At 40.4% G+C, this 16,450-nt stretch overlaps 1 protein-coding gene across 1 annotated transcript; it reads left to right on the top strand.

Annotated features, from left to right (window-relative positions):
• The first annotated feature begins 2,185 nt into the window (after window positions 1-2,185).
• LOC124255545 (insulin-like growth factor-binding protein-related protein 1) lies at window positions 2,186-13,169 on the top strand. The gene is made up of 4 exons (XM_046689482.1): window positions 2,186-2,709; window positions 6,207-6,350; window positions 9,587-9,765; window positions 12,212-13,169. The coding sequence occupies exons 1-4, from the start codon at window positions 2,319-2,321 to the stop codon at window positions 12,215-12,217; spliced, it is 720 nt and encodes a 239-aa protein (XP_046545438.1). The 5' UTR covers window positions 2,186-2,318; the 3' UTR covers window positions 12,218-13,169.
• The last annotated feature ends 3,281 nt before the right edge of the window (window positions 13,170-16,450 follow it).

The raw sequence follows: 16,450 nt of genomic DNA, 5'->3' as shown, positions 1-16,450 counted from the left end.
CAACATCCATACAGTTTCACGCTCTATTATGATTCATAAACTTATGAACTCATACGATGTGAAATCAGTTCGGAAATAATGCTATCAGCCTTGGGATAATATTTACAAGGGGCGGATCCAGGGGGGGTGCAGGTATGTGGATCCAGAGGGGGTGCAGGGGTGCGCACCACATCCCCCAATTGACCATTGATCATTGAAACTCTCGTGAAAACGGGTAAAAATTAATTGCGCACCCCCTTTCTCAAAAAGTGCATCCGCCCCTGCAACATTTTGCAAATGTTAATACTTCATAAGTATATTTCTAAAGTGAAGATTATACATAGTACTAGTATACGGCTTTTCGACAGGACAAGACACCGGGGGGGAAACAATCATTCCTTCAGTGAGCAATCTCATTAAAATCAGATCTCTTATCAAATAGTGAGTCAGTGAGCTTAGCTGTACGCCGCTTTTAGCAATATTCCAGTAATATCAAGGCGGGAGAACACCAGAAATGAGCTTCACACATCTGGAGAATCGAACCCGGGTCTTCAGCGAGACGAGCGAACGCCTTAACCACTAGGCTACCCCACCGCCCCTTAATCAAATAGAAACTCCTCCGCGTTGAAGATGTAACGGATACCTCTTCAGAAGCTGGTATCACCTATGGAGGTATCCTCAGGTATTGAAGTCTGTATCCACATCTGATCTGTAGGATACTGCGAGAGAGAGTGAATGTGGTCAATAACATCGAGGCTGTAACTTCTGTAAGTGGCATTTAGAAATTGGTGTGATGAAGGGGGACACTTTTATGGACAGACTCCTTATTGCAATAGATGCGTTTCGGTGTAGATCCAAATACAGAAATATATACATGAAGGGTATTTGAGTTTAAACAATTGAAGAGGTATGGATACCACCACTGCCTTTACATAATCGAGTTTGGCTGGGCGGTGGGGTAGACCCGATTCGATTCCCCACATGGGCACAATGTGTGAAGCCCATTTCTGGTGTCCCCCGCTGTGATATTGCTGAAATATTGCTAAAAGCGTAAAACCAAATTCACTCACTCACTAATCGAGTTTGGCAAGGCAAACCAGAGACGTATATAATAAGTAATGTCAACGGTTTCAACCGGATCACTCATTGTGACCATCCGATCCCCCACACGAGTCAAATGGTAGTCAGCGTCAGTTGATACAAGATACTAGTCTATACGACATTGAACACAACATGAGTCTGTTCCTGCATGTTGCCAGGCAACGCGTAGAGGGGTTCGCAATGTCACGCCTGGCTTATCCAGCAGGCCTCCAGATGAAAACTGAAATTGTTTTATTGCCTGGTCAAGGTGGACGCTAATGGACCTCCCAAAAAGTTGTTCAACATTTATGACTGACTGACTGACTGAGTTTGGTTTTACGCCGCTTTTAGCAATATTCCAGCAACATCACGGCGGTGGACACCAGAAATCAACATTTATGACGCACAATCGCTCTGGATTTAGTGGTAAAAGTCAAATCTATTTATGACGAAAGTTGTTGTGTGGAATTGTTACATGCAGGATGTACATGTAGTTGAGCGAGTTAGATGTGACATAATGCCGTTTTTCAGTTAACCGAAAACGTTAGGGATTTTGAATAATATGGGGGTTATTTTAAGAAATAAAATGTGTACTGGTGAACATTACTATTTTGTATTCGACAAAAAGCTGTAGAATTATCCCAGTGTCCAATGAGATAATATACAATTTGATAACTTTTGGACTCAGGAACTATTATGATCCCCATCTCCATCTCAAGTTTTAACACATTCACGAAGCTGGTTTCATTGTTCTTGACTTCGAGTATATTATCTGCCTTCGTCTTATCTCAATAACCCGATTACCTGCATGAGATAATGGGGTACCGAAATTAACCCACACGATATGTTGGTCGGGCGGTACCATTATGACCACTAAGGGAGGAAGGCGATAGAACAATAGGTATATTTTCATCACGGGAGGAAATACGTGACATAACGTCCGATTCATTAACCCTTTCCCACAAACAGATCGGACATGATTGAAACAAGTATTTCCAGTTGGCGTTACTGACATCTGAGGAAATTCCACCAGCGTGAGTTGTTACCCCGCACTTCCTGTGGCGGCCATCTGTAATGGTTTGGCCCACGGATCAGCGAGAGAGAGGGAGGGCTACAGGCGGGGGATGAAGTATAGGATTACACATCTATTTCAGTGCAGCCACGTCAGTTTCTGGAGCCACCATTTTTAAGACACAGGTTTACTGGGTGTTTGTTTTGCTCATCTTTGACGAAAGTTGGAACAGAGGTCCATCTTCAAGATGAATACTCTATGGCTGGTCGCCCTGTGTGGGCTAGTTGTCGTCTGCTATGCAGGTACGCTGAAAGGTTGTGGAGAGTGTGACAGAAGTGCTTGCCCCTCTGTCTCATGTCTGGCTGGGAAGATACAAGATGAGTGCGGATGCTGCGAAATTTGTTTGAAGATGGAGGGTGAGGAATGCGACCACAAGTTGAAGCCCGAGGGGTACGGCGACTGCGGCACCGGACTCATGTGCAGCAAGGTGGACGTCGGACACTACTGCCTTTGCGAAACTGAGGAAATCATATGCGGAAAAGATGGCGTCACATACAACAACGTCTGTCAGATGTACGCTGCCGAGGCGAGGAGCGGTAAAAAGATTATGATTGAGAAGTCAGGACCCTGCGAACCAGGTACAGCATTTGTTTACAATTTTTATTATTCTGATCCATACAAGAGTATGATCCTAAGATGGTATATCGTAAAGATTGTCCAAAATGTTCCTCCAATTATATATATGGGAGAATCGAAGCACCATGGGCACCCATTAACGTAACTGGTGAGATTCTCATTATTTCACGTTCAACATAATCAGTGAATCTGTATCAGACAAATGGCTGAAATTTGAGTATTGTAATAGATAATGAAATTTCAAACGAATTCGCAATGTCGAAACAGAATGAGATTCCGTACCTCTCACCATTGTCTTTTTGCCATTTGACCTCGGTTCTGATTGGTCAGTTCTTTCATCCGGTAAACATTTGTTTATACACGATAGCCATTTCTTCAAGTTTTTACTCAAAGTATTCCATCTATATTCGTAAAGAATATGTTTAAGGTAGACTGTTTCTATAAAACGTCTATCACATTATATACAGTCCGTTAGATACATGGAACATCTCGCCCAAAACTGATTCGTCAGCATATTTTTTATAGGCGTCGTTTTTTTATTTTATATTATATATTTTTATGTATATTTATATTATATGTGAACTAACGGTCACAGTATGAGACAAAGGCAACACATGCAGATGTGTAATAACGTCGTATTTTAAAGTTTTTATTAATACAGAAAATTTCTATCGATAATGTCATGATTTTAAAAAAAAATACGATGAAAACGTAATGACCTTTTTAAAAAAATTAAACACTTGGTTATATCTTCCGAAGGATAACAAATTGATGCAATGGCCGCCATCTTGCCAACCTACCACACATGAGGTTACGTCATCGACATCGCCACATGTAGATAAGAGTGTTGGTCTGTTGTTGTAAGACAAGAAAACGACACGCGGGTGTGAGCGGTGACAAACAGAATATTTACGCAACTTGAGTCACAAGGCCTTATGTAAACTTAAGTTGCGTTGTTGACAAGGCGTGTAGGTGTGAAAGCCCAGGGGTGGAAAAACTTTAAAATTGCGTTGCGCTGTTGGAATTTTTCCACTAAGTGGATAAAAAGCGTTTCAACTGGACATCGGTACAGCGTGACACAAGTCCCATTGAATCACTTGCTTGGATACTGTTTACCCTGGTCAGCTCTTTATGGTGTTTGTAGGTAACGAACGTTTAGGCTTCCATTTCCATTGTCAGAAGATTGACGCGATTATAAAATACTGGACACATGTATGAGTTATTGACCGTACATGTTAAGTATGCATCGGTATATGAATATATATTGTAATAGGATATTGTGAATCTGAATGTTTGAGTTTACGTACCGCGCAGTAGAAAGAGGAACTCTCAGTTTGCATTAATAAATACTGTTCTGGGCATTTGGGTAGCTGAGTTGTTAGTGCTGGGTTCGTCAGGACCAAGTGGCCTGGGTTCGATTCCTAACATGGTTCAGTGTATGGAAGCCCCTGACATTATATGACTGACATACAAGTATTAATGGAAGCAGTAAGAATCAGGCTATCACTAGTTTTGCTACTGCTACAATTTGAACAGATCCCCAACAACCTGTGCTGGTTAAGCTTGATGTCATCTTTCGAAAGCAAGGGACGTTTTAAGTTCAAAATTAAGAGTTGTTCTGGACTCATTCTGGATCTTATTCAGTGTTCATTTGAAACTTTTGTGAAAAAAAATCTGGATATATATTTTCACATACAATTATACTATTTCTGGGACTAAGTGGCAGTCTGCGGCCAGGTACATTGTGGAAACAGGACTTGTGTAAACCCCTAGCCTCCGGCAGATTTACCCCAACGTCGTGGATCACTGTTCACATCGTCAATCACTGGATTGTCTGATCCAGGCTCGACATTTTACAAGCATGGGTTACTGAAGATCAATATTCTAACCCGGACCTTCACGGGTGGTAACGTAACTAAATGTGGCGATCAACAGCAGGTTTTTGTGTTGCTCCTGCCTCTCTAACCGCGGTCTACTTTTGTCCATAACGACACAGATATTCGAACGTCTCCTGACCAACATCACAAAAAGGCTACAAGTAAATTAAATAGAACTTAACAAAACAGGCACCATTACGACAATGGGGAATACCTCTCTCCGAAACTAACCTGCGCTGTTGAGTTACCATGAGATAAGATACCCTATTTGTATGACCTACGGGCATTCCTCCGTGGAACTACGTGACCTAATTCCTCCAAGACAGCCCCCGTGGTCTGATGGCCAACACGTTGGATATGAGGCGGGTTCCCCAACATCCGTTCCCATTGTTACCATGGTGATGCTGGCGATATAAAATCTTCCACATCAAACTCCGTGAACTGGAAATTATGTAACTACGTGGTTTGTTCAGTGTAACGTTTCACGTCATGTCGTGTTGTGGGAACTGAAAGCCTAGGCGCTATTTGCGCATCAAGCTGGGGTCACTGACTGCCTCTCGGCATCAGTGGGAGGCTTGTAAGCAATGGGCCTGGCCTGTTGGAATATGGTTTTGTTTAGGACGCCAGGGTGATTCAGGTTGATGCTCAACAGTTTATAACAGTAGGCGAGGCGGCGGACATCATGCACAGATGGTGAGGCTGGGCGACTGCGTTGTATAGTAAATAGACTGGCACAAGTCTCCCAGGAAGTGGTTATTTGATTAAATCATGATTTCTCGATTGAATAAATAAGAACACGTTGTCCCAAAGAAAGACTGGCGTCATTAGCCTGTCCGCTGATTTTGACGTATTATAAGGATAGAAATACTATACATCCATGGATTTATCACTTAGTACAACCTTGGACAAAGGCTATTTACAAGAGCCAAAGATTGACACTTATTCCCAGAAATATAGTTAAGGTAAACATTTATATCTGCAAAACACATAAGGAAAATCCATAAAGGGAACAATTCATAATTTCATTTTATGCTTGAAGTAGACTTCTTATATAATGTATTATCTACGGTCTTGGAGACAGACTACTGGAGCCGGGGGTGCCAAGATGGCTATATAACGGGATACCTAGCCAATCCGGACGAGACCGTTCAAAGTGGAATCTTGTAATGTTGTAATTGGCAGGAATGTGCTTTATACCTATTCTTGTAACGTGGCAATTATCAGGAATGTGTTTCATACCTATTCTTGTTATGTGGCAATTATCAGGAATGTGTGTCATACCTATTCTTGTAACGTGGCAGTTGGCAGGAATGTGCTTCATACGTATTCTTGAATTGTGGCAATTATCAGGAATGTGTGTCATACGTATTCTTGTAACGTGGCAATTGGCAGGAATGTGTTTCATACCTATTTTTTGTAATGTGGCAATTATCAGGAATGTGCTTCATACGTATTCTTGTAACGTGGCAATTGACAGGAATGTGCTTCATACCTATTCGTGCTTAGGGTTTCAACAGGGCTACTGTATCACCATGGTAACAACGCTAATATGGAGACCGACAGCGTTGCTCATCTGAGGAATATCACTGGAAAGATCATTCATTCATTCATTCATTCTGCAGGTGCAACGATCGTGACACCCCCCGAGTTCAGCCGCAACTTCACTGGTGGGTCTGTGATTCTGTCCTGCGAGGCTATTGGCAACCCTACCCCCAACATCGCCTGGCTCTTCACCAGAGTGGACGGCAAGTCCTTCTCCGTGCCAGGTCTGTATTGCTGTACCAAATAATGCTGTTGTCAAGGCAACATCAACACATATTGTGCCATATCATGCTGTAGTGATATATTATACATATAGTGAAATCCATCACTCGAAACAGTACTTTTCATGAAGTACCCTTAGGTTAAACACTGTATTGGATCAATTAATATTTACAGAGGTACAGATAAGCTGCGTATCTGCGTACATTACGCAAATGTTTACGTGAAAACTCAGTTCCTATTAAGTCTATTGCATACAAGTACGCTTGATTTTGTTTGTAAATACTCAATAAATGTGATCATGCGTACACACAAAAATATAAAATCTTAGCGCGCACTGGTGGATAGATAAAATAACTAAGTAATATTGAGAGGTTCTATTTCAGCACATAAACTTGGCAACTGGCAGTCTTTCTTATCGTTTCTCATTTTACAGATCAAATATAAATAATAAACACGTTAACTAACTTTATTATATTTTTACAATTAACGGAAAATGGCAAAGTACCCAAATGAGTTTGAGTGAGGTGGGTACAATTTATTTGGTTACTCAAAGGAAAATTAGGATACCCAATTGAGATGAACACAAGCCAGTACAAATGTACATAACTCAATGACCCAAAAAGTTATCTATAGGTCTGTTATAAAGATTCTGTTCCGTTTCCAAGTTGAAACAATAAATTAACCCAGAAAACAGTAAAGCAAAAGAATTTAGTATAAAACAAAAAGACACCAATAAAATGGGGTATAATTTACATTTGTACTCTAAACAAATGTATTCGCAAATCAATACAAATCATTGAAAATATTTACAATGACAGTAGAAAATGGAGTGACTGTACAATTATAATGACAATATTATGTAATACTACTGTTCACAAAATAGGAATAGGCTGAATATCGAGGGTGAAAATGATCTTCACTCAGTCGCTGGTGCAACGTGAGATGATAAACGCACATTCATATATGTTAGTAAACTTTCTGAAATGTCTGGATGAATATATATTGAACCCAATCTAAATACATTTAACTACATCCTTACTTGGTTTTTATAGCCGCGACACTCATATTTTAGTCGCAATGCATGTACCGAACTACGGTTATGACGAACTGAAATTAATATACATGTAGTTACTTATAGCAACAAGCATACCACTGTCCGCTACGGAATTTTAACAGAAACCATGTTTTACAGTTACAACATTTTAACAGAAACCATGTTTTACAGTTACAACATTTTAACAGAAACCATGTTTTACAGTTACAACATTTATTTGCTGTGAATAACACCAGAATATATTATGGTTCACACTATATAAGTATAATATGTAGAGGGGCACTGGCAGTCGGAACTGGGACAACTGGAAAAACTGAATAACGGTGTTAATTATTTATCTGTCAATTAGCACTAATCTTTATCTTACATGAAAGCTATTTGAATTTACAGTTAGTCGTGTTTTTATAAATTTCAATGTACTTGATCTCAGGAATCATTGTAATTTTAACAGAAACCATGTTTTACAGTTACAACATTTTAACAGAAACCATGTTTTACAGTTACAACATTTTAACAGAAACCATGTTTTACAGTTACAACATTTATTTGCTGTGAATAACACCAGAATATATTATGGTTCACACTATATAAGTATAATATGTAGAGGGGCACTGGCAGTCGGAACTGGGACAACTGGAAAAACTGAATAACGGTGTTAATTATTTATCTGTCAATTAGCACTTATCTTTATCTTACATGAAAGCTATTTGAATTTACAGTTAGTCATGTTTTTATAAATTTCAATGTACTTGATATCAGTAATCATTGTAATTTGACTACAAAGTTGACTTCAGATGCCCCATGGTGCACAGAGTCTGTGATATAGACATGTCTGACTCATACCTTGCGATGTGGCGTTAAACAAACTCTTCGCATCTGTTTTGTTTTCAAATTATTACAAATAATAAACATTTCGACACATGTTGGCTCGGTACACGACGACGCAGTGGGTACTGAAACCGTTGTACCCTCGAGATATGCCTCCAACTTATGATGTATATGAAAAAGGTCAGGGTTTCGTTTGATCATTAAAATGGCCACCGACTGAATAAATTTGGACAGGAGAATACAGACAGATCTATGATGTGGAAACAATTATGTTTTAAGATATTGAAGCTTTATTCAAAGAAACAGTAAGAAATAAATGGTGTTATCTATTATCTTCTCTACCATTTTATCTGACCGCCTCCGTGGTGTAGTGGTTAGAGCGTCCGCCCGGAGAGCGGAAGGTCGCGGGTTCGATCCCCGACCGCGTCAAACCAAAAGACGCTAAAATATGGACTTGTTGGTCCCTGCCTGGCGCTCGGCATTAATGGGTACAACAAGGACTGGTCGGCTCGGAGTCAGTATAATGTGTCTGAGTGGGATATTCATGCTTCACTGCGGCATGGTATCTCAGTGGGCTAGCACTATAAAACCAGCTTCAGTCTGGGCTAGTACAAGCAGCCGCACATACACATACACACGCATGCACGTCGTCATATGAGCGAAATATTCTCAAGAACGACGTAAAACCCAATTTCACCTCACAATTTTATCTAACAGTAATATTGACACCCACATTACCACACAGACTGTTCGTTCACTGTGGCAGCATGTTGTTTAATGTTGAGTTTATAGTCAAGAGGAATTTAAAGTAAAGGCACAATTTCACACATTTTCGACAATATGTTGGCCTATATTACATATATTGGGACATATGCACTCACTTTAGCTTCCTATTGATACAATAAAAGACTTATAATTATCCCTTACGACTTGCCTGAAATCAATAATTCAAACTTCGATGCGAAAAGCTTCCAAGCAGAATTGTCGGTGTTTGCCGAACTGGTTTCAATCACAAGTTGTGCGTAGGATTTTGTAAACAGCGCTACAAGGGACATAACTCTATGGGGTTCGCGTGAAATTAAATGTTCGGCCGATAGAGGGCGCGGGAGTCGATTTAAGGCAACATTGCATTCCATTCGTTCGAACTTTTTTTTTAATATTGCAATCTAAATACTAGTATGTAATTTTCTTTTTGAATAAATTATATGATAGCTGCCCTGAGGGCTGATAGTTAGTATTATTGAGAGAAATGAATTATTCATTTTTAGAGAAGTGTGGTATGATATAGTGCCTTTAAGTGAGGGTAAATGGCGTTCGTGAAGTTTACAGTTAGTATCTGTTTCTGTGACAACCCAGGCGATGACAAGTGCGTGCTGACCGCTACCCGTGGGGGACCAGGTGCCTTCCAGATCACCGGCTGGCTGCAGATCGAGGGTCTGAAGAAAGTCCACGAGGGTGACTACACGTGCGTAGCCAAGAACACCGAGAGCAAGGACTACGCCAAGGCTAGGATCAAGGTCGTTGATGGATCTTTGGTAGGTCAAGGTCGCATCTTATTTGATGACGTTGAATGTGGAATAGCATGGTTAGGAGGTGGGACCTGTATGCAAGGAAGGAATGTTTTGCAAAACGGCAAAGGTCTGCTTATAGTGACATCAGTTTCATGTGTAACCATCACAAATAGGGATAGTACACCACAACACAACCAAAGAATTCCGTATCATTACAGTACCGTAAAATGGCGACTGGTAGCTTTGTGTATAATTTGTTTGAGTATCGCAGCTAGTACTCACTGGATTTTTTTTTAAAAGATGGACTGACCAAAATGATGTTAGTAGCCAGACCTGTTAAGCGCTCGCTCGTCACACGAGAGGACCCGTGAAGATCCGGGTTAGAACTGATATTAAGTAACACATGCTTGTCATAATAGGCGACTAACGGGATCGGGTGGCCATGCTCGCTGACTTGGTTGACACATGTCATCGGTTCCCAATTGCGTAGATCGATGCTCATGCTGATGATCACCGGATTGTCTGGTCCTGACTCGATTATTTACAAACCGCCGCCATATAGCTGGAATAGTGCTGAGTGCGGCGTAAAACTAAACTCACTCACTCACACGAAAGGCTCTGGTTCTAGTTCTTTATGGCAACCAGTGTGAAACACATGCTTTGTCTCGCGGGGATATTGTTTGCTCGAATGTTGCTAAAACCCACGTAATCAATCATTTGATGCTGCAACTGGGTGTTAAGCGGGTCGACCATCAGATGGGAACAACCTGTAAATCCTGTTGATTATTACAATGGATTACTGATAATAGCTAAACGGGTGTAAACACTACTGCCCAACGAACTGTCCTCTAAGAACCATTCATCCTGGATTATTCTGGGCTTAGGCCTATTATTATTATTATGATAAACTTCCTAGATAAGTGACGTCACGAACTAAGGACCACTTACCAGTGATATGTTATCACTGTCGTCATGAAAATTATTTGATCTTACACTGAGACCTAAAACTGGTGGGGTGGGGAAGGGGAATGTATCCAGATTGTGTACCGTAACCCCAGTACAAATTTTCAAAATCAAATCTAATAATACCCATAATATATGTACAACGCGACCTTGAATGAAGCACGCCCTATATTTGTATTTAAAAATCGTGTTTGCGTCCTAATGTTGTGTATACGATTCTTGGCCGAGAAGAACTCGCGCACATGGCTCATTTTGTGTGTTGACACCGTGCAAAGGTCGGACACGATACAGTAAAAAAATTCGTTCATTTAAGTACCGAAGTATGGCTCAAGGCGTCATTGTCTCCGCGGGTACTACAGATGTGTACTCCAGATTTGGTTTAGGGTTCACTTGTGTACATATCCGGGGTACTATCTGTATAGTACCCGTACCGACAACGACCTTTTCAGCTGAAGTAAGTGAGACGAAGACAGTCTATTTCTGTAATTCAGTCGCCAATTGCTAGGCTTAGTTTTTTTCTAACTAGGTGCGTGTTTATTCAACATTCTTCGACACACGCCTTTTCGAACACTTTATAATAACTGCAGACACTGAGGGAACTAAATTCAGGTTCACCGGTTAGATACAGTTCCTGGGTCACATGGTCAACTGATCGGGGACGGCTCAAGTTTTGGAAATGTAATTTCATTATTGGTTACAGTTTTTGCTACAACAGCACAACAGTATGAATAGATAAGTATTTATGGAGATCTTGTGATAATTGAAGTGAATTATATATATGTAAATTTCACTATTACGACAAATTGTGAGATGATCTCGCTCATGCTTAGGGGTTTTTGTTTACTAAGTCTGCAGGCTGGGTAATCGTAATCGAGTATTAACAAGCATTTCCTTCACAACCCGTGAAGATCCGGGTTAGAATTGAGCTTCCCTAACCCATGATTGTCGTAAGAGCCGACTAACGGGTGGTCAGACTGGCTGACTTGGTTGATATGGCATTGTATCCCAATTACGTAGATCGATGCTCATGCTGTTGATCACTGGATTACCTGGTCCAGACCTGATTATTTACAGACCGCCGCCATATAGCTGGAATATTGCTGTACAATTAAACTCACTGGATATTGTCCGCGCACGTACTACCGAAATCAAACCCAAAGGGTATTATTCTCATATTGTGTGGGGAATTATAAAGTAGTATGCAAATTTACATATGTGTGAAGTATACAAAATTAATGCATTCGAATTTTATTCAATAATTGGTATCCCAGCTGAATTCAATACCGTACTGTATTACGTGAAATTGTAATGCTTAAAATAGATTAAGGTTGACTAATTTGCAGTAAGGTCTTTTGAGATTTTACAGGACTATTTTTACCCATATAATCTTTTGAACCTCTAATTTCTAATACGACAAAACGATTAAATTTCATTTTTGTTTTGCAATAATAGATTCTTGTTAACGGGAGTAAAATCTATGGATTTATACTGTTTCTTTTTGTTTCAGGTGTGAGAGAACCACCTACTAGCTGAAGCTCACCTCTAAACAATTTTTCCGTCTGTATGTTTGTCTGTCGGTCACATGATTGCAGCAGGGAAATAAGCACCATTTAAAGAAGTCGTTGTTGAGCCCTTCGACGATTCGTCACTTTTCGTTCATTTCCGGATTGCGCGACTTGCACGAGGGGTGCCAGTCGAACAGCTGCAGCGAAAACACTCCACTCCGTCTTGAAGCAGAAATACCAGTTCTTCAACATCCCGTCTCTTGCACCAGTTGACATTCTCCAAGGTGACATGCCAGTAATGGCTCACCAGGCAGACTCGCAAACAACTGCAAAATAGATCAGGGAAGCCAAGTATCCTCGGACAGTTTTCTCATTCAGACTTGATCGGAGTTTGTTTACGGACATAGCCGATATAAGCCGAATGTATTGATACTGATTCCAGTTTGGAATTGGCTCTGAAGAAACTGGTTTCCGTTTGGTGATGCATGTAAAGTTGAACTTGCTTGATTCCCTGTTGCCGATTACTATTGAGTGATTGTATAGCATGCATATTGATATTTAACTTAATTGATTTCAAATGGTGCTAGAGATTAAATGTCAGATCCATGTGTAAACTATGCACTTATAGCATTGATGTTAGGCCTTTCATAATTTCCATGAATGCATAATTGTGATATACTGTTTATTTTGGTACACTCCTCCAAGTATTATTTTTGTGAAATCATAAGCTCAAAACCAAACTGACTGTCCATCTATTCTTCATGCTTCAGCCATTGTACCAGGTGTTCCAGCTTTCTTTGAAATGTGAACATTGTATCTGTTGATTTGTCATGATGTACAATTAAGAAACTTTTGATCATTTATATATAAATTCAAATTTGGAATTCAACGAGATTAAAATGACTCCTGTTAATCTAGTCACAAGATATTTCTAAATCGTGCAATAAATCTTTAATCAGATCAGTCATTGAGATTCTCACTGTTGAGATGGAAACATCGTGAGTGACAGGGTGAGTGTATCGCTGGGTGAGTGAGAGAGGATGAGTGTATGGGTTAGTGAGTGAATGCGTGAGTGAGTATGGTTTTACACTGCGTTTAGCAATGAGTGAGAGGACGTGTATGTGTGAGTGAGTGAGTGAGTGAGTATGGTTTTACACTGCGTTTAGCAATGAGTGAGAGGACGTGTGTATGGGTGAGTGAGTATGGTTTTACACTGCGTTTAGCAATGAGTGAGAGGACGAGTGTATGGGTGAGTGAGTGAGTGAGTGAGTATGGTTTCACACTGCGTTTAGCAATGAGTGAGAGGATGTATGGGTGATGGGTGAGTGAGTGAGTGAGTATGGTTTTACACTGCGTTTAGCAATGAGTGAGAGGACGTGTGTATGGGTGAGTGAGTGAGTATGGTTTTACACTGCGTTTAGCAATGGGTGAGAGGATGAGTGTATGGGTGAGTGAGTGAGTATGGTTTTACACTGCATTTAGCAATGAGTGAGAGGACGTGTGTATGGGTGAGTGAGTATGGTTTTACACTGCGTTTAGCAATGGGTGATGGGTGAGAGGATGAGTGTATGGGTGAGTGAGTGAGTATGGTTTTACACTGCGTTTAGCAATGAGTGAGAGGACGTGTGTATGGGTGAGTGAGTGAGTGAGTATGGTTTTACACTGCGTTTAGCAATGGGTGAGAGGGTGAGTGAGTATGGTTTTACACTGCGTTTAGCAATGAGTGAGAGGACGAGTATGGGTGAGTGAGTGAGTATGGTTTTACACTGCGTTTAGCAATGAGTGAGTAGGTTTTACACTGCGTTTAGGATGAGTATGGTGTATGGTCAGTGAGTGAGTGAGTGAGTATGGTTTTACACTGCGTTTAGCAATGAGTGAGAGGATGAGTATGGGTGAGTGAGTGAGTGAGTGAGTATGGTTTTACACTGCGTTTAGCAATGAGTGAGAGGATGAGTATGGGTGAGTGAGTGAGTGAGTGAGTATGGTTTTACACTGCCTTTAGCAATGAGTGAGAGGATGAGTTCGTGAATGTCGCACACAGCAATATTCTTGCTATAAGGCAGCGGTATATAAATAATCAAGTCTGGGCCACACAATTCAAGGTTAAACACCATGAGCATCAGTGTACGCAACTGGGATACGATGTTATGTTTCAACAAAGACCGCGAGCCAGACCATCCGATCCCGCTAGTCGCCTCTTACCACAAGCATGGGTTGCTGAAGACCAATTCTAACCGGGATCTTCACGGGTCATATATAAACTTAACTATGCACAAACAAAATGGGGCACAGACTAACGATTAATTTCAAAGCTGAGGAATGAGTGAGTGAATTTAGGTTTACGTTGGTTTTAGCAATATTCCAAGAATATCTCGGCGGGGGACACCAGAAGTGGGCTTCACATATGTGCCCGTGTGGGGAATCGAACCCGGATCTTCAGCGTGACGAGCGAACACTTTAACTACTAGGCTAACCCACTGCCATTTCAAAGTTGACGAAGTCAGAACATGATATTGTAGTACTGATTATGGACCGAACGATGTTTTTGGGGGGTGGGGGTGTGGGTATGCAAGTTTATGAAATGACCATTGAAACTCGTGAAAACGGGTGCACGCACACACGCACGCACGCACACACACAATTTATCAGGTGTGTGCACCACCTTTCTAAAAAGGCTGTCAGCATTTAGCTCTGTTCCAACAAAATCATGAGATCACGAGTGGGAATCGAACCTGGGATTTCGGTGTGACGAGTGAACACTTGAAAAGCTATATCTGAGCAAAACATAAGTCTTCCTGAAAATTACGACCTGTCAATTGAACTCTGCGGCTGCGTCGATTGGTCGATTACATAAGCAGGGGTGGAAGGTTTGCTCTTTGCTCTGACACAAAAACGGTTATACTATACAGCACGTGCATCGTGCCACACGCATCCCAAACGGATCCTTCTGTTGCACGCGGAAGACATTCTGTTCTTAAACGCGGTGTTCACTTCTTTCCCCAGAAGGTTTGTTTAGCAGTTACTTCACCGCCCACTCACAAACACCGCTATGAACAGAATACGTTACGTCAGCTGTACTTGTGCTGACAAGCTCATACTGGTACACGTTTCACCATTCGGTGATCCAACTTACGAGAGCAACCTACTAAGACGGAAGAGCGTAATAATTATTGTGAAGTGAACTTTCTTCAAGACATCGTGATCAGCTGCCAGTGGAAAATGTAGGAAATTACAAAAACATCACGAGCCATATTGCCACGGCAGTCATATTGAAAGGGCTATTTATAGCCATTACTCAGTCATTTTGTCATGACATTATAAACGTGCCACGAACATGTGTCGTTAGATGTCTGGCCCTCCCAGCAATATTTATTTATTTGTCTGTCTGTCTGTCTGTCTGTTTATTTATTTGTTATTATTTATTTGTTATTATTATTATTATTTTTTTTTTATTTATTTATTTGTTATTATTTATTTGTTTGTTTATTTATTTGTTATCATTTATTTATTCGTTATTATTTATTTGTTTGTTTATTTATTTGTTATCATTTATTTATTCATTTATTTAATTATTATTTGGGTAGGGGTATTTTCATTTGTCTTTTTTTGTTCTTGGTAATTATTTCAAATTCTGATCTCTCTTCAACCTGTCCAAATTCCTAAACATTGAGTTAGAATTCATTTCCTCGCTATAAGAACATTTTCACTGAACCATGGATACTGAAACTTCTCGACTTAATTGTTTCCACAATTGTCAGAAACGTATTTATGGTCACTGCTCAAAATGTACTGTAACACTCAATTTTTTCTCAAAACACAATGTTTGCTTTGTAAATATCTGTGAATTAAGTTGGCAGACTGCAGAACCTAAACTTAGAATGGCTAAATCGTGCTTAAGGTAACAGCGTAGTTTTGGAAAAGTCAGTTGGAGGTTACTGTGTATTCCGAGATTCATTTCAAGAATGAATTGTATGAAAATAAAGAATTATATCTCCGGGTAGAGGTTCCTGAAAGTTTATTATAAATGACCATTGAAACTCTCGTGAAAATGAAGCGTGCAACCCCTAACTAACAACAGTGTCGGAACACTGGTTTATAAAGACGGAAATCGTATATTGGTTCTTGATAGCCTAGTGATGTAAGCCTTCGCGTTCGCTCGTCACTTACCTAAGTGATGATCATAATGAAAGTAAGAACATTCCAATGGGTAATATTTGAGAGGATCGGTCAGTCAAATATTC

This window comes from Haliotis rubra, unplaced genomic scaffold (genome assembly GCF_003918875.1).
Source record: "Haliotis rubra isolate DU_JTF1 unplaced genomic scaffold, ASM391887v1 Scf602, whole genome shotgun sequence".
NCBI lineage: Eukaryota > Metazoa > Mollusca > Gastropoda > Lepetellida > Haliotidae > Haliotis > Haliotis rubra.
Note: the sequence above shows the minus strand (reverse complement) of the source record. Positions and strands in the feature narration are given on the sequence as shown.